The 24,571-nt window shown below is 36.9% G+C and overlaps 1 protein-coding gene across 12 annotated transcripts in view; it reads right to left on the minus strand.

The window, feature by feature from the left end:
* KIAA0232 (KIAA0232 ortholog) overlaps positions 1 to 24,571 on the minus strand; it is a 56,403-nt gene that overhangs the window by 2,139 nt on the left and 29,693 nt on the right. For 9 of the 12 annotated variants that reach the window (XM_007428943.3, XM_007428941.3, XM_025167091.2 and 6 more), the window contains 7 exons: positions 23,520 to 23,604; positions 17,867 to 21,107; positions 16,940 to 17,048; positions 3,093 to 3,191; positions 2,791 to 2,865; positions 2,459 to 2,557; positions 130 to 227 (listed from right to left, as the gene is read on the minus strand). In XM_007428943.3, the coding sequence (XP_007429005.2) occupies positions 130 to 227; positions 2,459 to 2,557; positions 2,791 to 2,865; positions 3,093 to 3,191; positions 16,940 to 17,048; positions 17,867 to 21,107; positions 23,520 to 23,604 (3,806 nt within the window). Of the gene's footprint in view, positions 1 to 129; positions 228 to 2,450; positions 2,558 to 2,790; positions 2,866 to 3,092; positions 3,192 to 4,772; positions 5,186 to 16,939; positions 17,049 to 17,866; positions 21,108 to 23,519; positions 23,605 to 24,571 lie in introns of those variants that run through there. The other 3 variants (XM_025167089.2, XM_088131476.1, XM_007428945.3) reach the window with 3 other exon arrangements.

Consider the following 24,571-nt stretch of genomic DNA (forward strand, 5'->3'; position numbering starts at 1 on the left):
AGCTGTTCCTCAATTCAGCCTTAATTTTATTACAAACGTAACAAGGAATCATAACATATCTTCTGTTCTTTAGCAGACATTTACATAGTTAGATGAGTCATACATATCCAATATGGTTTTTTTACTTACCATATTAAAATCTTGAAGATGTTCTTCACTGTGTAGTAATTCTTTCACATCTGTGAATTCTTCAACACTGTTTTCCCTCTTGACATTTGTATAGCATTCTTTGAAAGTTTTGTTTCAAAGAATCAAGGCAATGATGGGGGAGAGAAAAAAGGACTTTAAAAATTAAATTCAAATTTAGGAAATCTAAGTAAGAAATCTCTAGTTATAATATTTGATAACCAAAAGTGAGCAGAATCACAGTACAAGCTAGTGAAGAAAACTGGTTTCAGAAGTCAGGTTCACTTATCTCAGACAATTATTATCTTAGACATATTATTCTTATGTATCTTATAAATTTTCCCCTCCACTATTATTTAAAGTGGATCAAGAGACTCTTTGGCAAGTCAGCCCCAAGATCCTCCTATGACGATGTTTTTAATTTCCTCCTATCCACTTTATCTATTCACAGAATGCACAATCAATGCTTGATACCATAATGGTGTGACAGAACCCATTTACATCTAGGAACAGCGCTGTTGCTGCAAGACAGCTTCACACATCTCTCTGTAGACAAGACAGCAGCTAGTACTTGCACCCAAAGTTCCACAGACAGGAGTTCAAGTCCACTAGCAACTCAAATGCAGCAGCTGCTTGCAAGCCATGGTTTGTAAGATAAATAGCCAAGACTGAACAAGCAAGGAAAGACTGTCACCCCAATTTCAACTGCCAGACATTGATTAGAGAAGCACAAATAATCAGTAGACAACAGCTCTCTAATAGGTATGTTTTAGTCTTGTGAAACTAAGGCAGCCTTTCCTAGTGCAACACCCTCCAATGGTCGATTATAAATTCACATTACCTTCCTATTGCTAACAGAAGGCACTATGCTGGGGAGATTATGCTACATAATTTAAACAATTGGCCTGTGCAATATTTTTGATTTGACTCTGAAAAAGTTGTTTCGGAACACAGAGGAGCATGAATGCAACATCTGTTGGTGACTCTATAAAACAGGTGTGCTTACTTCAAACAGTGCAGCTTATTCTGTAAGTCACTCACATTCCATGTGCTCCAAAAGAAACATTTTGAAACTGAATTTAAAATGTACAGCCTAGTAGACCATGTGAACATTATGGGTATCTTTACAACCTTTCTCTTAAAAGAGTGTTAGTTAACACACCCAGAAACTGCTCTGTGACAAAGACCAATGCAAGGGTTAATAGGAAATACAGCTTTAACTTCATGTCTGAAGAAGGCAAGTATGGAAGGTACTGCAAAGACAATTCTTTGAATGCAGACAATAAATATTTTGGATGTATTTTAATTCTGTAGCCACGGGATTAGACAAAAAAGCCACTCATTATGAAATAAAAGAACTGATCTATTGGGTTAGCACAACAGATATTCCCTTTTCAGTTCTGTGCATGAAACCCAGAAATCTCAGCACCACAGCCCTATAGAGAAGACTTCCTTAATAGAGCTGTCCCTAAGTCAGGGGTCCCCAAACTCTTCAGCTCACTGACTCCTTCATGAAGTTTCAGATTGTTCATCGACCCCCAAACATTTATTATATGAAAATAATTTAATAAATACTTTAACTAATAGTACTACAAATAACAACATCGACCCCTTGGCTAGTCCCATTGACCCTTGATGGTCAATACTGACCACTTTGGGGAACCCTGCCCTAAGTAGAACAACACACTCAGGATATATATAAAAGGTCTCAGTGCTATCTTGAGATGATAAACTGATAAGAGCCATTTATAGAATAGCAGACATTGACTCCTAATCATATTCAAGTAATTGCCTAACTCATTCATGCCAAGGTCACAAACAGTAATGTTCATCTCCCACATTCATTTGATAGCAGCTTATTTTCTTCTTCAATAATGCTGCTCAGTTTACTATCTAAGCAGTAACTGAAGCAAGGGGAATAAATCAGGAAGATATGAAATTGTTGGGATCATCTCCTTGACTCCAACAACAATGCTCTGAGAAAAAAAATTCATTCATTTGGCTATAGTCATCTATGAGGAATAACATTTGTTGACAGTTGTAAAGAATGTGAAAGAGTCACCACATTTATTGAGCAATTTCAATTGTGGAGCAAGTTCAGACAACATTACAGAGTAAAAATGGCTCCTATTTGTTCAAAGGGATGACTGTCCTTCTGAAAGCTGCACGACAAAGGAGCAAATGGATGCAGCTTTCCCCAACACTACATTCATATGCCAAGTACAGTTGCACCTACTGCCCCTATGTATTGTATCTTATAGCTTTTAAAGAGACAAAAACCCTCTTGGGACAAAATGGTGACTATCCCATATAGGAATAGTTGCCTTCTCACTGGCAGCTGCTGAAGCTGTAGATCTTCCTTGTTGTCTACATGACAAGGTGTGAGAAGAATATCCTTGCTTCTGTGTATGTTGAATGGCTGCCTGGTTACCTGTGGAAAACAAAACAACATGGGGAGATATCGCACAAGGTCTGCTACATATGAAACATTTCTCTGTAACTCAATCAATGAACAGCAAGAAGAAAGAAAAAGAGCCCTCACTTAAGAGAATGCCTTTCCACATTCTTCTGCCATTATCCTCACTATCCCAGCAAGTACGCATTCTTGGGGTTTGTAAGAATGCCTTGTGGAAGAGGAACTGTTACTGTGGACAGAATACTCACTCATCAAATGTAGGGAATCGCACCGGAACTCTTTGTCCAGCAGCTGTTCTGTTGCAATGTCACCCATCTCTGATTCTGAAAGAAAGAATGCATCACAAAGTTTGGCAAACATTATGTTACTATTATGTTCTAATAAGTAGTGGGTTGTTATTTAGCTAATACAGAGTTTCTGAAATCTTCAGAAGCAATGGGGCAAAATGGTCTAACTACAAACAGGAGTACACTGCTCATTTTGATAGACAATGTTCAGGAATTTCAGGTATGAGCACTCTTCCCTGGTGAATACCTCCCCATTTGATTACCTATGTGAGGTGCCTTGTCTTTTAATCCCCAGTTACAGCAATGGGGTTCGTGGTGCACATGCATGCCCGGAGTCCAGAAGCAGAGTACCTGTAAGGGGTCTAAGAATACAAAAGTTATTCATCTGCTATTCTTGTATTTACTGTTAGCCTTGGCTATTTGTGATTTTCACAAAGTCCTTCTCTGATAAAATTTGCCAATGCTCACAGCTTAATGTACGTATGGTATAGTTGTGCGGAGTACTACTGTCTCCAAATAGAAAATGTAACCATATATTCATACCATATTTTTAAGTTGATTTTTCATAGGTGTAATAGTACATTAGCATAAGGGGAAGGAGCAAGGTCTGAGAGAGAAAAAATCTAACTAAGTCCCATTTCTCTTCTTCTACCCTTTCAATTCCAGATGGTGGTATTGTGATGCAGATGCAAGACTATTCTGTCATCCTTTTCTATTGGTTAGAGTGACAAATTCAGTCAGTCCAAATATTTATAGAAACTGCACTTTCAAATTTATTCTGAACTAAAACTTTTGCATGTCCAATGCCTTTTAGAATTGTACAATGTAATTTTTACATCTCAAAAATATTGGGGGGGAAATTACAAGAATGTACACACTAGAAAAGTGCATACAAAAATATCTATGAAATTCTAGATCAACTTTTATTTTTCTAGTTCAAAACTGATGCAGAAATACAGTTAAACAGGTATACAGCTGGGAAAATGAGAATGAATAAAATAGCATATGATAGGTTTCTCCATCACTAGTGATCTTCTTCCATTCAAAAAAAGGAATGCAAGCATCCAATTGACCCATGTTTTGTAGCTAACCTTATTTCTACTACACTGCAACATAAAATTACAGTAATTATTTTACAGAGAGAGGACAGAAAAAGCTTACTGTCGTAGCTTGATATTAACATAGTCTCAACACATGTCTTAATTCCAAGCATTAACCGTTCCTCAAAATACTGACTATTCTGAGAGGATGTCAGAGAATGTGGTTACATTTCAGTAAGCATTCATGGATTACTGAACTTGCCTACATTCTCACATTCCTTCCAAACATTCTGTCCCATTCTCACTGTTGTCTTTTTCCTACTGAAATGAGACTTTCTCATTATATCCCACAAAGAAGACATCAGCACAGATCATATCTCAGATGTGTTCCTCAGATTCTCTTAATAAGTGATTCAATCACAAGTGTGATTATCTCTTCATGAAAGTGACTTGGCTGAACTGAAACATACTGCACCTTAAAAAATTGTTTCAAGCACCTTTTGAATTTGCATTTTCTTTGTTCCTACAGCCATATCCTCAAAAAGGTTAAAAGTTCACAACACACAATAAGACAGAAAAAGGAAGGTTTATAAATTTACATTAATATAAATTTAAGATCAAAACAAAATTGAAATAGCAGGTATAATTAGAGAGTAATTTTTTGTTCTGTTAGAATGCACGTAAAGGTTAACAGGCTATGTTCTTATAATGAAAGCAGGTGCAAAGCAGAGAACTTGGAGCAACAGGCTATGAGAAGGGGAAGGCAGCCATCAGTTGGACGGGAAAAAGAAAAAGCAATAATCACCATACTACAAACAAAAGAAAAGATATCTGGTAACTCCTTATGACACACTAAACCATCATTTCACAATTAAGTACAGAGTAGTAGTTTTGTTGGTATACCTGTTTGAAAAGAAATAACATATTTGGGCTGTGCAAAGCATTTTAAATAGGTGGTTCGGAAGGTGCGTTAGCAGAAAGCACCTCTTCCAGGCCCTCCTCTGCAAGGCTTGCTCAACTGCTTGGAAGGCTGTCTCCTCATCTGTGTGCATGCACAGCCACCACACGCCACTGGCGGTCCCAGGGTCTAGGCATGCTTTCACATTCTAATTGCAGACAGTCGATTTTAGCTAAAAAACCTCTGTATCTTCATCAGATAAGTTTTCAGTTTACTATATAAGTCCAAGTAATATTTTAAAAATGGAAAATGTATATCTTCAGGAGAACTATATATCTTATCATCCCCATCTTTTTCATCTCTTTTTTTTTTCACTTCAAGCGGTTTGCCAAGATCCTACCAGGTCTGGATGGATTTCCTGTGGAATGGCATAAAACATTTATTGATATATTTGCTCCTAAATTCTATCAACCATACAAAAATGGTGTTTTATCTTCAGTTAGTGAAGCATATATTACAATTATATCAAAACCTGGAAAAGATCATACATTATGTGTTAACTACAATCCTATTTCATTGATTGATTAGATATTTTGTTTTAGCCAACAGATTTCAACAAGTAATTTTTTCAGTGGTTAAGAATGATCAAGTGGGCTTTATTAAACTATACGTGGATCACATAATACTTGGTGGGTAGTAGATTTGATTGATTTGAACAAGAACAGAAAAGACAAAGCTGCAATTCTGTCACTTGATGTAAAAAAAGCTTTTGATAAAACGTATAAATCAAATATGTATGTTACTTTAGCCAAAAGTGGATTTCTCAAAGGATTTATAAAATGGGTCCAAATACTCTATGCAACCCCCAAATCTAAAGTGAAATCTAATCTACTTTCCAATATTGTGTGGAACAACACTTGGTGATCAATTATATAAAAAAACTAAAGTAATGCTATTTGCCAATAGACCCAAAGTCCATAGATAGGCTATTAAAAACCACCATTTGAACAGGTTAAAAATTTTAAGTACCTTGGCACTGTATTTAAAAATAATAGGAGGGTCATACTGCAATGCCACTAATTGTGTTCAAAAGCATTACAAATACAAGCACAAAAATCACTCCTAAGCATGTTCCCAATACTGTTTTCAGTATCTGCCAGAAATGAAACCAGAGCCTGGATTGTAGCTATTAATTATTAGCATAAACTTAAGTATAATCCATCTCTGTTGACTCACCTCATCTTTGATTATACATTTTAATCCACTTGGAAGAAAGCCCTAATTCAGAAAATGGTGTATCTATTCACAATTATGTTATGTATTCTACATTGGGACCAGGCTAAAGAACTGATAAAATTCTAGACACAATATAGTTTAATTTTATCCACTTATCTAGGTTTTGTCAGTTTCCTAATTTTTTCAAGGGAGAGTTATAGCCTTCTATATAGGACCCAGCCTAATTATCCTTGTATTTTGATGAGAATGTGTACCAACATCTCCTATCCATCTTACTGTAGGGTACATCTGCTCAAATTCCTATAATACACAGATTGTGCCCATCGAGCATGGAAAAAGTTAAATAAAATATATAAAGAGGTTTTCTTGTATATTGATGGATGGAAATCTTTTAGTCCTATCCTTTGGGTACACAGTCTCAACATGAATGTAATTGTGGATTGCTTTATATTTTGCAATTTCAGTGTCCTGAATCTTGAATTATACTATTATGCATACCTTTGAACTAGTACTACATTTTGGATGTGTTCACTTCAGCATAAATTTTCCTTCCTGGGTCCTTTTGGAATCTTCATTTGTAGCTCCTTTTATCATTTTAACTACTTTGGCTTCAAAATATCAGATACATATCTCCTGTTGTTGTCATACCAAACTGAAAATTGTGATATCCTTTTTTTTAAAAATCATACTTTTTTCTCATGCAAATTTATATTATGGTATAATCCAGACTTTAAAATTGAGAGAGATGCTATATGGAAAATCTGAGTGGATCCTAACATTTTTACTTTAGATCTATTATTTGATGACAATGATGCATTTTATCGTTTTCTTTGTTAAAAGAACAATGCTATTTGTCCATCACCATTCACTGGCCAGTATTAATAACTACAATATTTAATGACATCTCAATTTGGACCAGAGACATTTTCAGCCTCAGAGTTACCTAAATTATTAACAGTGATCAATAAATCCTACAATCCTGGTATTGGTAAATCAGTAAGATATACAACTTTTAAAGACGGAATAGAATAAGAAATGGAAATCCTCATTTTGTCTGAACAAAGGGAAACCATTTTAACCTTAGTATCAAAAATTTCAGTAGATCTTATATTGGACAGCCTATTCAACAGAAAATGATATTTTGGAATTAGTGGACCCCACAGCATTTACATAGAAAATATGCAAATGTGAGCAAATCCTTATACTGTTGGAAATGCTATGGCATAAAATCATGTCTCTGTGATGTCCTAATGTTATTAAATTCTAGGAAGAAGTAATTACAGATATTAATTTGTCAGACAAAGTTTAGTATTTTCAGACATCCATGTTTTTTTTTTTTGAACTACTATTACAGTGATGGTTGGACAATAGTGAATCTGTGATATCCTTACTGCTAAAAGACTTAGTCCTTCGATACTGGAAAGGTACATTTATGACCCCAAACACTCAATGGATTTAAAACCTCATGTTATTTGTGACTTATGAATGAGTTGCTTATAGACACAGATTATGTATGGACAATTGTAATGAAATATGGCCATCCTTTATCAAAACTGTTGGGTAAAACTGTGTGTGTGAGAGAGATAGAACTCATTATTTTTTATTTTGCTGCATTGCTTTCTTTCCCCCCCTATTTTTTCCCTCTTTTTTTCGTTTTATTAAATTTTTTAAAATGCATGTTTTCAAATTCTTTGCACAGCCCCATAATATATCATATTACATAGTATATGATATTATGTACTATGTATTCATACAAAAGGAGGTGAGCAGCAGGACATAGACTGAGCTCTGCTCTAACTCACTATCTTTATTAGGAATGTCTTTTATTTATATCACCTCACTATTTAAGTGATATATTTACTAATTGTGCTATCCTTGAACCTGATAAGAAAGTAACAGGAGGCACCGCAGAGATGGGAAATAAAAATAAATCTAAAAAACAAGGCAGGATAAGCTCTGAACAACCATTGAACAAAATGTCAAAAAACTGAAAATTGGCAACTTTTGCTGACATCCTTGGTAAATACTTGGAATAATTTAAATTTAGTAACACTGAACAATCAATGTGAGGTATTAGCTTTATTAAAAAAGCAAGCTGAATATAGATACAGCTACAGCAACATCTATAGAATAAATTAGTCTCTGATGCAACCCAGAGAAACTACAAGTGATTATAAATTAACAACTGAATTCATACCTAAACAATGCCTTTTACCTATGCAAACTCTGCTTTCTATTTTTGAACATGTAGATAGTCTACAACAAGGTGGAAGAACCAAAGCAACTTTTGGGTTTATTTATACATAAGCATTCAGACAAGGATACAAAAAGTACAGAAATGTTGAAATTACCTAAACAGCCAGAATTACAGTATGTCTGGCCATGTAAAAAGTAAAATCCTGAGTGACATTAAAGAGGAAAGCCAAATAGAAGAAAGAGCAGAACAAAATCAGCTCGAGGGGGTAATGAAGCCTCAGAGAACCTTATTGGCCCAATTACTAAGCTTCTTTCTTTAAGTGATAAAATTCAGAACCAGCCTGGTAGCACCTTTTAATCAGTGATGAAGTGAGCTACAGCTCACAAAAGCTTATGCTTTTAATAAAATCTGTTAGTCAGAAAAGGTGCCACCACACTCTTCTGATTTTTTGCTGCCATAGATTAACATGGCTCTCCTCCTACAATGTCAAGACAATTCAGGTATCAGATGGATTCTCCAATAAACTGAGTGCTTCTACAAATGAGAAAGATCAATATTAATAGAAGAAAATGGAACTTAGGTAGAGCAATTCTAAACTGAGACAGGTGATACAATGACAAATCTATTCTGTTGATTTGGGGATTATAAAATGGTTACCATTTTACTACGATGGTGTCAGAATTATAATTGAATTTAAAAAGGCCATCTTTCCTTCAGTGCTGTTTTACATAAAAGAATTTTTGAGAGGATTCCAAATACACCAGTTAGAATCTTTCAGGATACCCTGTTCAAACCAAATCACTTTCCTCTTATAAAAGGAGAAGAGCCAGAAATAAAGGGTGGCATAATGCTGAAGTTAAATTAGAAAGAGGGACAGGAACTTGCTCAGTGTCATGAAATCCCCTTATCTCAGCTAAGGCCAGCTTCAAGCAAACACCCTCTGAGAAGGGAGAGACTGGAACATCAGAGCTTTTATGAGGATGGCAAGCTTATTAACTCTTTGTTGCCATCCCATTAAATGAGCAAGAAGAAATAATATACAAATCAGAAACAATACAAAACTCTACCGGCAGTCACTTCTACCATCAATGCTCTTATATCATTAATCTCACTCAGCATAAGTCCAAAGAAGTCAGGTCTGGCATAAACAAGAGCCCGATATTCTGTTACCCAAAGATATTAGAAAATTTGGTAGAGCTAGAGTCACTATCATTACAACTTCCTCTTACAATCCCTCTCAGCAAATTACTTTCACCAGATCTTTTTTTGGAATTTGTGAGGAAGAACACCACATTAGAAGGGAATCTGGTATCAAAAAAGCTCCTTCCCTTTTCAGAGGTAACAGAACTGGCAGACCCTTTAGGGGAAAAGACTGATTCTACTACCTTATCAATCCCATGCAAGCATTGAGGCTATGCAGAACCAAGGGATCCATGGGAATTCAGAGACTGGAACTAACTAGCAAAGTATACCAGAGTGTCAAGAGGAGACCTGGCTGAAATTGGGAAATACAGTGGTACCTTGGGGTACGAACCCCTCTGTTAACGAACTTTTCGGGTTACGACCAGCTCCAGCCGCAAAAATTTACCTCGGTTTGCGAACTCCGCCTCAGGGTACGAACAGGATACACGGCCATTTTCCCTCCTGTGACACGGTCCACGGCCATTTTTCCGCCCCTGACACGTGGTCCGCGGCCATTTTCCGCCCGACATGTGGTCCGCGGCCATTTTTCCGCCCCTGACACGTGGTCCGCGGCCATTTTTCCGCACCTGACACGTGGTTCGCAGCCATTTCCCGGCCCCTTACACGTGGTCCGCAGCCATTTTCCGCCCGACACGTGGTCTGCGGCCATTTTTCCGTCCCTGACATGTGGTCCGCGGCCATTTTCCGCCCCTGACACATGGTCGTAGGGAGGGGGACTCTCCCTCCAAGCAATAGCCGCCTCCCTGTCCTCCACGCCAGAACGGATTAATGGTAATTACACTGCACCTTATGGGGAAATTTCCTTCGGGTTGCGACCAATTCAGGGTGTGACCAGAGTCACGGAACGAATTAAATTCGTAACCCGAGGTTCCACTGTAAGGCTGTCAGAGGAGGAGGGACCAACAAAACATGTCATTTCCAAAGGCGTGTTTTACAATTAGAAAGGTGTCCCCTTGCAGACAACTCACTGGATATAGCCACTATCAAATCAAATGAAATATACAAACTACTCCACAACAGTATAACAGAACAAAGGCCAGCTGACCCCAAGACAGAAAAGTTATCATCAGAAAAAGAGATGGCGGATCCCCAGATTACAGGAAACCAACAGTTACTTTCGTTTCATTATCTTTCCTTGATATTCTGAAATACTGCAGGATGGCGAACTAAGTTAAGAGATCCAGATATTACCAGTTTTATAACTAATTTTATCTTTTTACCAGAAACATGGATGAAAGAACACCTACACAATTTCACTGATTGCAATAGGGCCTTTGTTGGGAAGGCAGCCAAATAAGAGGCTGGCTATACTAATTTCCACCAAATTTAAAATAAACCATACCATAATATTGCCATTCAAGACAATGGCAACGGCAGTGATAGATAAGCTCAAATCTCATTCTTTTTGGCTGATGTTTACCTATCCCACTAAGTATAAAATCTCAAAACAACAACAAAATACAGCAGAGCCTAGAAAAATATGGATCCAAGCTGACAGCTAATCATCCTCAAGCTCAAGCTGTGCTAGGTAGTGATTTTAATGCAACACTAGGTCCAAGTGATCTGGCCTTTTATTTAAAGTACCATCACTACCCTCCAGAAAGTAATCTGTCTCTACCATTAGAGCTATGTCAGCTTAGGGATGGAAAATGCAATTACGCTGAACTTTGCCTGGCACAATGTATTACTAAAATAGATTTTCACATCTTAAATGGGGCAACTCAGGGAGACAGACAAAGGGAATTTACTTCTGGGCGGATTCCAAAGTTAGTACAAATGACTACATAACCATTTCATGAAGCTTCTAGTAACCATCTACCTTTGACTTTATACCTGCACTTAGATGAAAAACCCAAGCTAAGAGAAATCCTCTGCTTAACAATAGTAGATGTGAATCCTTGCTCTGGTTACACAGGTTGGTCAGCAAAACTGTGTGTGACTCTGGAAGGGCTTTTGAGTTCTACCCAAATAAGAACAGGTTCGAATGGAGATTATCTCTCTCACACACACACACCCATTAACAACATTCAGGCTTTACGAATATGTGATCTGTTCTTATAAAAAGGCAATACTCTCTCCCAGATATAACAATGGTTTATAGATTCATCTCCAGGGAAACGCTTTGGCACAAACTTAAATCCTTCACAATGGATAGACAGCTCCTCACCCTCTTCTATGCACTTCATAGTAGCAGCAGACTGAAGGTGAGATGCAATTCAGCAGGCCATCTCTCAGATATAGTGCGATCTAGCAAGGGAGTTGAGCAAGGGCATATTCTATCCCCATTATTATTTGGATATTATATTAATGCATTCGTAGAATATCAGCCCCCAAAACTGGCAAAAAATCTTTAATGTTTTATGCACATGATGTGGTAATTTTATCACAGAAAACTGTTGGATTGAGAAGGACTAAGGGGTCACACTCTCTCTCTTTTGCAAGGATCTTTATTGCAAATCAATTTTGAGGAAATTAACACTATGCACCATGCACCAAGAGATATAAAGAACTGTCCTGGAGTTGGAAAACCCACTGAAGAATCTTACTTTTCATATTTGGGACCTGCGCTATAATATACATGGAAGTAAAATGCCCTTTATCGTCCAGATTTTGCTGACAGCCCAGAAAAGCTCAGCAGCAATTCTCCCCCCCTCCCCCCACCAATGCAGTTTATTCTGGCTGCACTGGATTTATCTATGGCCCTACCAGTGGCCCACTTCTTGTACAGGCCTTAGTTGAATCCATTAATTACGCTAAACGTGAGAATGCAGACTAACCTATTATGAATGTTGCTCCAGGTAACAAGATACATCCCTAAGCAGCCCCCATAGCTAAAAGTAGGGTTGCTGAGGGTTGAGACAAAGGTGTAGCTAAGTATTTTCAAGTACTGGCTAAGATTAATCTACAACCCCAAGGTTTCACATCTCTTATCTTGTTAGACAATTCAAATCCATCTGGAAATAGCAAACTGCAGAGAGAATTCAGAAATTGGATTTTGCACCAAAGGCACTGCTGACGCTGGGACAAGACCAGTCTACAGCAGTTCTTAGATAAAGGATCCTGGATTTAGAACTGCAAACTGAATACAGCAAAACACCACTGAAGAACAATTGGGACGCAGTAAGTTCTACTTCAAACTGGCCCACTATCTTAACCAGCTTAAGTTTAATGAATTCCATAGGGCCTTTATTTAGCTGCATGTTGATATCTTGCCATCAGCTGTACTGGAGAGTAAGTTTCAGAAAACACTACGTAGAAAGGACTGGCCCGTGTGTTACATTATCGAAACTACTGGGGAAATAGATGCATGAAGTGAACTCTCTCCTTCTGGCAGATAAAGTTAATAAAACATAAGCCATTGTTAAGCTGCATTTGCAGTCTGTAGAACTTGTGTTTTACTAATGGCAAATTAACTTTGGATTGATTTGGTATTATAATATGTAGAGCACTGCATAGGCCTCTAAAGTACTGTATCATTCTTACCTTATTGTACCTTATTTCTGCCTTCCAACTTATTTACTTATTTAACTGTACTCTATGTTTATTGCTTTTGATATGCTTGGTAGGTCTGTGACTTGTAATAAAGTGTTCCAATTCTGATTTCTCTATAGAATGCTATTACTAAATTTGTCCTCTTAGTGAATGGGAGAAAAAAAATCATTCCATGCACATCTAAGATAAGGAAAAAAGAAGGTAGGAAAGCACAATATAAATATAAAATCAAGCTTCTATATGTGAAGTTCAGTATCACTTTGGGGTAATGAGTTCTGAAAAGATATTTATTGTTAATTTGACTTGAAATAGATGCCAGATTTATTCAAAAAATCAGAAAAGAAAACTGAAGAAAAAAGATTGATATAATTTTACTATAGAACTAGCTCAATCCTCTATTATATTTTGGTTGTTATATTTCACCATTTTTTTTCCCCAATAAGCTCTGGTTTCAACTATAATTAATACTACAATAAAACCTTTAACAATCTAGGTACCTCTTATTTTCCTAAGTATTCTACATAGCTACAGGTCAATTATAATTAATTAATTTTTTGTAATTAGATTCCCTGTAGACAATTCATTGCAAAGGAGTAGCAATGCTTAATACTTCCCTAACGCCTCTTCCCAATAACCCAGGTTTCATTCCAACCAGGGCCCTAGATCTTTTTAAATCTTACGTATATGGAGTTAAACTCATCTGCAAATGGGAAAAGCATATTGAGTACCAAGAAATTAAGGAGACAACGGGACAACACTAAGAACTGGATGCAATTATTTTCCTACCACTTCAGAATGGCCTTTTACAATCTAAAAGAACTCATGGGAACCAGGGCCTTATTTTCCGATGTATGTATGTATGTGTGTGTATATATATATATATATATATATATATATATGTATATGTATATGTATATGTATATATGTGTGTGTGTATATATATATATATATACACACACACACACACACACACATATATATATATATATACACACATACATATATATATATATATATATATACACACACACACACACACACACACACATACATACATACATACATACATACAGTCAGGTCCAGAAATATTGGGACATCGACACAATTCTAACATCTTTGGCTCTATACACCACCACAATGGATTTGGAATGAAACAAACACAATGTGCATTAACTGCAGACTGTCAGCTTTAATTTGAGGGCATGTACATCCAACTCAGGTGAACTGTGTAGGAATTACAACAGTTTGCATATGTGCCTCCCACTTGTTAAGGGACCAAAAGTAATGGGACAGAATAATAATCATACATCAAACTTTCCCTTTTTAATACTTGGTTGCAAATCCATTGCAGTCAATCACAGCCTGAAGTCTGGAATGCATAGACATCACCAGACGCTGGGTTTCATCCCTGGTGATGCTCTGCCAGGCCTCTACTGCAATTGTCTTCAGTTCCTGCTTGTTCTTGGGACATTTTCCCTTCAGTTTTGTCTTCAGCAAGTGAAATGCATGCTCAATGGGATTCAGGTGAGGTGATTGACTTGGCCATTGCATAACATTCCACTTCTGTCCCTTCAAACACTCTTTGGTTGCTTTTGCAGTATGCTTTGGGTCATTGTCCATCTGTACTGTGAAGCGCTGTCCAATGAGTTCTGCAGCATTTGGCTGAATGTGAGCAGATAATATTGCCCGAAACACTGCAGAATTCATCCTGCTGCTTTTGTCAGCAGTCACATCATCAATAAATACAAGAGAACCAGTTCCATTGGCAGCCATACATGCCCACGCCATGACACTACCACCACCACGCTTCACTGATGAGGTGGTATGCTTAGGATCATGAGCAGTTCCTTTCCTTCTCCATACTCTTCTCTTCCCATCATTCCGGTACAAGTTGATCTTGGTCTCATCTGTCCATAGGATGTTGTTCCAGAACTGTGAAGGCTTTTTTAGATGTCGTTTGGCAAACTCTAATCTGGCCTTCCTGTTTTTGAGGCTCACCAATGGTTTACATCTTGTGGTGAACCCTCTGTATTCACTCTGGTGAAGTCTTCTTTTGATTGTTGACTTTGACACACATACACCTACCTCCTGGAGAGTGTCCTTGATCTGGCCAACTGTTGTGAAGGGTGTTTTCTTCACCAGGGAACGAATTCTTTGGTCATCCACCACAGTTGTTTTCCGTTGTCTCCCGGGTCTTTTGGTGTTGCTGAGCTCACCGGTGCGTTCCTTCTTTTTGAGAATGTTCCAAACAGTTGTTTTGGCCACGCCTAATGTTCTTGCTATCTCTCTGATGGGTTTGTTTTGTTTCTTCAGCCTAATGATGGCTTGCTTCACTGATAGTGATAACTCTTTGGATCTCATCTTGAGAGTTGACAGCAACAGATTCCAAATGCAAATAGCACACTTGAAATGAACTCTGGGCCTTTTATCTGCACATTGTAATTGGGGTACTGAGGGGATATCACACAACTGGCCATGGAACAGCTGAGAAGCCAATTGTCCCATTACTTTTGGTCCCTTAACAAGTGGGAGGCACATATGCAAACTGTTGTCATTCCTACACCTTTCATCTGAGTTGGATGTACATACCCTCAAATTAAAGCTGACAGTCTGCAGTTAATGCACATTGTGTTTGTTTCATTCCAAATCCATTGTGGTGGTGTACAGAGCCAAAGATGTTAGAATTGTGTCGATGTCCCAATATTTCTGGACCTGACTGTATATATACACACATACATATATATACACACAAACACACACACACAAACACAAACCAGCCAAGATTTCAACAGAGAGTTATTATTCATGAAGATTGGGAGGGAGGAAATTCCTTGAAAAAGATTAGGAAAACCCATACTTCCATCTTATAATGGTGCCAGAGGATTCTACATCTACATATGCCTCAAAAAATCTGGGATTTTAATCTTAGACTGTAAACCTAAGGATTGGCATCCATTATTCATTTCTGTAGGCTGTTCTAGTACAGTTGATATGTTTTAAATGAAAAGTTCTTGTTTCGGTAAGCATCTTCCTATTGGCTAGCACTTTAAATAGTAAGCTTTTCAATCAAACTGTTTAACTTCTAGTTAAAAGCTACAGATTTAATCTTAGATGGATAAAAAACCTTGTTACATCTCAGTGGGTGGGTTCCAAACTTTAATCCCACTTTAAGTATCTTTGAATCCATCAAATCTTTTTCAAAAATTGAGTCTCTGCATTCAAAAGCAAGATACTGCTTTCAGTGGAGCATATTTCCATATAAGTAGGCAAAAAACACCACAGAAAGCTCTACACAATCTCTTTTTTTAAAAAAAGTTCCTTTTTTTGTAAGAAAATTGTGTAGAAGAAAAAATAAAATATCAATTTTATGAACCCAAATCACATTTTATGGTTTGACCCTACAGTATACAAAACAACTTAAATGCTGTTTTCACATTTGAGCTGGCAGAGGAGAGATGGGAAAGGAAGAACAGCCTTAAACAGTTGAAAGAGAAGATAACTGTTTAAATCTGTAGAATGAATCACATGTTAAATGTTTAAAGCCTACTAGAACCTAGAGTTCACTGAACAATACTCTATTTGTACTGATATATACATGTAATGTTGGAGTACCCAAGCAGGACTTGAAGTCTAGTCTGGCTAGCAGAAACTAATGCAGTTAACTATAGCTCATTCTCTGCCTGCAAAGCCCAGCATCCCCCATATATTAATATTGCCACTCTTATGTTTCAATAGTCTCATTTCTTAGCACTCAGGTTTGGTAGCAGGGAGAATGAGAACTACTTGTTTGATGATAGTCAAGAACTAGTTTATCACAGTGTACCCATAATCATTTGATAAACTAATCAGCATTGATCCTGCCATGTGGAGCAGTTTCATCAAACGATGGCATTGATGAAAAAACAATGGAAGCACATGAATGGAACTATTTTCCAGAAGATGATTAAGTGGCTTCTATTTGGAACATGATCATCTACATTCATCTTTTATCTAACTCAGCTGTAAAGTTTCAGTCCATTACAAAGAGGTCAAAGATGCTGCTACCTTCATACTGTGATGTAGGAAAGAGTGGAGTATAAAGAGCTTTCTCCCACCAGCACTGTTTTGCTTGATTGTAGCTTATTTTCTGAAGGTCATTGTTCAATACAGGAAACTGTTTTGAGAAGAATCGTGTTTTAGTTTAGAGGCAATAGAAAGTAACTCTACACTATGCTACTTATTCTAAAGAACATATATCCCCCCAAAATGTGGTACTGTTTAAAGAAATTACTAAATGTTTCCATGTAAACAGCTGGTCTCAGTAAGTTAAGCACAGCATAATCCTATACGTTTACTTTAAGTCAACTAAGTTTACTATAAGACAAGTGTGTACGGGGCTATTGCTGCAATGTAAAAATTTAGTGCTTGAAATTCTAGTTATATTTCCCCTTAAAAATTAAATCTTACATAGCCATTATATCTTTTTGTATATTTTTATATTCAGTAGCATCTTTTTCTCATCTTTCCTCTGAAAGCTAAGAGTTAATGCCTATTTTGACTAGGTAATAATTGCACAAAAGCATACGGATATATAATGTTTTATTTGCAAGAAAAGAGGGAGGACTCAATGTAACATGAGCCTCTACCAGCTGAAAAATGTGCCTTCTGTAGAAACTCTCTATTAGCAGTTTCTCTTTTCCCTTCTATGTTCATTTTCAGAACAGAATCATATCACTTTTCCCAGGCATCTGAGAAGGTGGGCTGATGCTCAGCTAGAACACTACTTTGCTTCAAATATCAGTTTTTGTGGGGAAGAAAAAAAAGTAAGATTGCACAGTGGCACCTTGGATTGGAAAAGGTTACTAATCTTGTGAATTCGGTTGACACAATCTTCCTGATGTATTTTAAAGGCATTACAAATCCATTAAATTGCGTATCATTTTACTGAAACCTGTTACCTATCTATACAATGTACACCTCTCCAGGGCATACCTCTTTCAGCTGCGCTGATGAGCTTTCTTTGCAACTGCAAGACTTGTCTTCCTCTTCTTGTGGCTCCACATTGCAGCTAGCTTCAGAATTTTTCACAGCCATTGTGTCTTGCACATCTTTCATACTGCATTCTAAGCAAGAACTCTCATTTTCTACCAGCAATATTCCAGATGATTCTTCCTGGGAGTCCAGAGATGTCTGTGCACTCTTTTCCATCCCACACTTTTTTAATGTAGGAAAGAACTTCCCAGACTCAAGTTCTAATTTGCCATAATAATGCCCTTCTTTTTCTGCATCCTCTTCCAGTGGTTTCAGATCTGCTTGTGGATCATCAAATGCTTCAGCTTGAGAAGAGATAAGAATATTCCCCTCATCCTTCTCCGATTCAAAGTCAGATTCACTTCCACCACATGGAGAAAGTTCAGATGCAGAAATGGGGCGAAAGTGAGTCCTAGGAGAAATCCGTATTGCTCTGTACTGCGTCCTCCCAGCACCACATATTCTAGGGCGAAAAACTTCTCTGTCAGAATCAGAGCAAAGGATTGATTTGGGTTTAAAGCAAGGGCTGAAGGATGTAATTCCTTCTGGTTCAAATGTACATTCGACATGAAGAACTTGTGAAAATGGATTATTTAAGTCAAAGGAAGAGAAAGAATACTCAAGACCAGACTCTTCACCTTGAAAATTACCACAAGCTTCTAACAAGTCTTCATGGAAGATAAATGAAAAACCTCTATTTAATCCATGATCACCACATTTCAAATGCTCATTCTGTTCAAATGATACAAAAGGTTTCCATAATTGTCTGTGACCAGGAGCAAAGCTATTTCCTGGTGTCATGAAGACATCTGTACCAGCTATTGTGACTACATCAGAAGCTGCACACTGTAGTAAGTTTCCTTTTGGGTGCTTGGGGGGCACTACTGCCCACTCTCCATCACTGTTGAATGTTTTCAGTTCCCCATACACACCACCAAGAATAAATGAACTTTCTTTATCTTGGTTAACATCCCATGATTTAGAGGGTGTAGTATAATCTCCACAATCTATTTCTGATAAATTGGTTGAAGCAAAGCCTCTTTTCTCTAAATTTTCTTTCTGACCTTCCCAAAGATGGTATTCTGATCTTTGCACTGCTTTGTTAGGACCTTGAAGAATTTCTACCTTTGCATCATTTAAGCAGCAACAATAATGATTTACATCAGCTGGAAACAGTTCCTCTTCTATTCCTTCTATTTCTACAATTGCTGCAGAATTTTCATCTGTCATATTTGTCCAGATGTCTTTCATAACTCCTGAGCCATAGTCATCTTCATGTGGACTACTGTCACTACACACTTGTGGAGTCTCATATTCTTTATCTTCTGTTTTTTGTTCTAGCTGAATACCACAGACAGATTCTAGTTTTGACTTCTTTGTGAAAATTAAAGTAGGTATTTCTCCTAAAGATCTTGTCTGTTCCTGGCAGGTTTCCTCTTGCAAAAAATCTACAATTTCTTCATCTACATAACTTGAAGATACTCTGGGAACTACATAATTAATATCATCAGAGTTAAATTGAGGGGATTCTTCAAATGGAATATTTAAAGTCTCATTGTCTGAACGTGTTTCTTCAGAATATGACCATGGACTACAAGTTCTTGTTGACAGATTAGAACAGTGTTCATTTTCATCAAAGGCACTATTTTTGGTCCATATTAACAATCTAGACTGTGTTTTCCCAAACATACCAACATTGCTATTAGAATCTGTATTTTCATTTCCCAAATTTAGTTTTTCAAAAGGAAATGGTAAGACAGAATTACTGCATTGCACTTCAAACACTGAAAAAGAATTTAAACCAGACCCTTCATTAGTATCTGAAAACAGCTCTTGATTGCCTGCAAGCATGTATGAATTAAGCATTGTGCTGTCTAACGTAGGGGAAAGTCTAATAGGAGAATCTCCTCCAAAACTTTCCCCATCTGCATCACCAGAGCTAGAAGATGAACAGCACTCCCAAAATTGAGCTAAATTACTAAGATCTTGCAAGAACCACCCTTCAGCACCAGAGGTGGCTGAATCTGCCCATATTGCACTTTCCCCTTTCAATTCCATTCCATCAAACACTATGCAACATTCTGCCTCAAAATCAGTTCCTTCTCTACTTTTCTGCCGAATCATATTCAAAATCCGACTTTCTCCTTGCATCTTGCCTGAGGCACCAGAATCCAACATGGATTGATCAATATCCACTTCATAGAAGTGTGTTAGTTCTGACAGATGAACACCATCTGAATGTATATTGTCCTCTGGTGGAGAACATATTGAGGTCCTAGTGAGGCCAATATCCTCATTTAAAACCGCAGGCATTTCCACAAAATGACCATCAATGAAAGTACCTGCTGCGAGGTATGTTTTATTAATATTATTGTTGTTACTAATGCAAAGACCTTGCACTGATTCAGCTAATTCTTCTACAGCCTCTGATGTTGCATCACATACATCTTGCTTGTTGCGGTATGTTGTCTCAAGCTTACTTTTTCTACTCAGGGGAACAAAATATTCTGTAATTGGCTCAGTATACCATAAAGGCTCCTCCTTATACTCAGTTTCATTCCTGCTATCAAAATATAGCTCTTTTCTCTCATGGTTTCCACCTTCTTTTCGTCTAATTTCTTTTAATGGCCGTTTACCCCTTTTACATAACTGCTTGATGGATCCATTGCTGCTGCCAGGAATTTTCCTTTCAGTTTTTTCACCAGCTTTTGGCAAATACCTACTTTGTCCATTCCGTCCTTTTTTACTCCGAGCCTCCCTTGTTTTATGCCTTATTTTTACATATTTTGTAGCTGCTTTTAATTCACCATGATTGCCACTAGAATTTGAACCTTCTTCACTGGAGCCAGAAGACCAGGATCGAAGACGTATCTTTCCCTCAGATTTATGCCGGACTTGCTTTTTGTATGAAACAGATTTTCCTTCAATACGATTCCCAAACTTATTCTCTTTTTCATCTTTATCATTCTTTTGTGTGGCTCTCTCCTGTATAGTTACAGATGCTTTGTTACTACTTCTCTCTTTGGATGCTTCATTTTCACTAATGCAGTCCTTTGGAGATGATGTATCTGTGCTAGTTGCTGGGACAGTGGAAGATGAGGAGGTACTGGAGTAACAACACATTTTGGATGTATTCCATACAGTCATGATTTCTTGCAGGCAAACTGGTTTCTGGGAAAGAGGTGGAAACGCCTCATAATACCTGAGAGAGAGAAAAAGACAAACATGCAGTGTCATGTTTTACAAAATCAGACCAAATGGCAGAGTTGCAACACCAACTAAGCATTCACTCTTTACTATCAACATTTACTTTCATTAGCTGTTTATGACCTGTAAAGTTTTAAAACATGAATTATACTAATCAATATTATTTAGCTCATTTCAGGGGGGGAAAAAGAAACTATTACTATACTTCAAAAACTGTAAGTCGCTAACAAGTTAAATATTGTCACTGTAGTTAAAATAAAATAAAATACTGTTACACACTTTTTCCCAATAAATATTAATACACAGTTGAAATATTCTATTTTTAGTTGTTTGCTATCTGGGGATGGATAATTCAACATTTCTGTTGGACACCAAGTTGGGAAAGACAATTTTTCCCATTTTATACAAGAATCAGCTTAGCAGTTGTTAAACAGATAAATTGTAGAAGTCAAAACAACAATTATTTTCAAATAGACTAAAAGGCCCTCATGGGCAGGACCATGCTGAACCTTGACAGGGACTTGAGAGAGACCACTTATAAAATAGACAATATTTTAGCAGTCTGCTAAGTTTGTTTAAACAGGTTCATAATAGCTATTTTGGTGGAGGTAAATAGCTTCTGTTTCCTCTTGTTTTGGTGTTTTGTACTGGGATCCTGCCAGTGGTTGAGAGGACTGAATTGTTGGCCTGAGATCAGAAGTGCATATGATGAATTGTTGCATCCCTCCATAAACTGAATTGATGGCCTCATCATCCAGAGCCGGCTCACTTTGAAGTGACATCTCTTGCTTTGGCTCCATTTCACCGCTTGCCAGGTCAAAACTCTTCAGTTGTTCTCAAGATTCCCAAATGTTGATAGTAACATTATAAGCTTCCATTGTTAAGACTTCTGAGGGCTGATTTGATAATGTGCCTGAAACATCTACTGGCTTTTGTATGGTCAAGTCCATGGCAACAAGATCATTAAAACTGTGTACCCCTTGGTTCTTATCAATCTTAGCAGGGGGTCAGTAAAATTAATAATACTAGTAAAACTCTCTCACAGAAGGCCTTCCTTCCAGATTCAGTACCGAGTGGTCAGCTACATTTTGTGCTTTTTCTTGCTCGGGGTTTTCAGCTGCCATTGATTGTGTCAAAAATGTCCTGAAATCAGGCTCATATTGAAATTGTTCTGCACTGGAAGTTGAACATACCAAATGCACTAGAGTTACTGCCGTGGCAAAACTGCTAGCAATACTGTCTTAACTGACCATGCAAGCTTGTGTATTGTTTATGCTGTATAACCTAAAGCAATTCCACTGTGTTTACTGTGTCGTCTTCTTAGATTCATGCACAAAGTAATAGAGCCTTAAGCTATGACTGTTAACTGAAGTTTGTAATTAATAACTAATAATGCCATAATCCTGCCCTGAAAAAAGCATGTAAAACACACAAAAACTTCTTTTTCCAAGAGCGTTTGTATTTCTTGCATTTTGTATATTTTATCTTTGCTTTATGGGATAATAGTATTTTCATGCAGAATTTGGCTGGTGCCAAATTCTGGAAATACTAGTGTTTTCAGAGGAGGGAAGGTACATTCTGTAATGTGGATGAAAGTAAAATATCCTACCTGCCTCCCAACATATGCCTCAGGATGGTGAAGGACTTAAATAGGCTATAGACCTCTTCCCTTCCCTCTAATATATTTCTAAGTTTCTCCATAGAGATAACAGGTATCCTGACACAGTATCCTCTGATGTTCTAGGTTGTGACACACCTCTCTACTTCTCCAGATTATGAATCTGACTCATTTTTTTCAGAAAGGAGTGTGCCTATCTCAATCATATCATAATGGATTTGGGGTGAGATTCCAAGGAAGCCCTGCTTGGTCAATGGTATCAGGCACACAAAAAGGCACAGAAGCCAGCCTCATTTGTAATTAATCAAGGGAAAATTCTGAGTGGAATTTATTTATTTAACCAAGTAAAACTCATAATGATACTGCACAAAAGATGAAAGAAGTTTCATTTATTCTATTATTTCAGGGCTTCTCCAGCCTGAAGAGATTTGGGTTCTGCAAATAATAATGTGTCTAAGCCAAATTCTCAGTTTCAATATCTGTTTTGAGTGCTTTGGCAAAACCTTATTTCACAGTAAAAATCTGAAGATGTACATGTTACTGCTTGAGGATGAAAATCAATGTTATCATTCACTAAAAGGAAAATAAGTTATATTGCAAAGAAAACCTTTCATCCAAACTAAAATTAAATTTTAAAAAGTTTAATAGTCAGATAAAAACATTTTAATATAAAATGATGGCTTAAAATTATTATTTCATGGCTGGGGCCATTCCAGAAAATATGTGTGCTTTTCTAATTTAGAAGAATAAAATACTTAAGAGGGTTTTTTTTTAAGAAATGAAACATACATTTCTACTTGATCTTTTGCTGCAGGAGATAAATCTATTTCAGGAGGCAAAGAGTCCTCAAGTCTTTTTGAAATCTTCTCCTCCGCTATTAAAAAAAAGTCAGTACAAAAATCTAATCAGACTCAATTTCAAATCAATACAAATATACATCACATTAATTTTATTTACAATAATCAATTCCATAATTCTGGTCCACAAACTCATGCAAGAACTTATACACTGAATTTACAAATTTACATCACCCACATTCTTTTAACAGTAAACTATTTCATCTATCTGGAGATTAGTAGAGCAGTTATTAAATTGTGGCTAAGCTCACACTACAGTACTAAAGCATGGGTTGCATTAATTACAGTTTGTTGAAAAAGATTACTACAGTATACACTTAAAATAGTCACAACTAACCTTCCCAAAGATTTCAATGGGACCAAAACAAAATACTGATGCATCATGTTTGGTCTAAGGACATTCTGAGTGTAATTAAGTTCAGATAGATGGTTTTCATGTCAGAAGGCAATTAGCTACACATTTATCTTTTTAATATTATAGTTTTAGTATGTTTGTTTTTTGATATTTTATACAGAATTCTGGACTTTGACCATAAATAAATTGTGATTAACTGATGGAATCAAAGCATAACCAACCTAGGTAATCTACTGTCAGCAGAATTCTTCCTTTATACAGCAAAGTAAATGTACCACAAATAACTTGTGGGTTATGCATGTCAGCTTAAAATATAACAGTTCCACTATAATATTTCTGTTGAAATATTTAGAATGAGTTGTGTTCTAATGGAACAATCCCCCTTTTTCTCTCCCAAGATGGCAAGGCTGCTGAAATTAAGTTCTTTTGCTTCTCTAAAGATAAACCTATAACTATGGAAGATCGGAGATAAAAACTTTATGACAATAAATAATGACCTGAAGATTTTAAATAGCTCATCTCTTGGGAATTTAGAAGATGAGCTCACCTTCTGGAGTCCCATTGGCACACCATTGATTACATACTAATATCCAACTTGTTTCCTTCTACTTCGAAGTAATTCCATGCCC

The sequence above is a fragment of the Python bivittatus genome, unplaced genomic scaffold (assembly GCF_059951505.1).
Source record: "Python bivittatus isolate LINGU-HERP-01145 unplaced genomic scaffold, Pbiv_v1 ctg000960_np1212, whole genome shotgun sequence".
In the NCBI taxonomy this organism is placed as follows: domain Eukaryota; kingdom Metazoa; phylum Chordata; class Lepidosauria; order Squamata; family Pythonidae; genus Python; species Python bivittatus.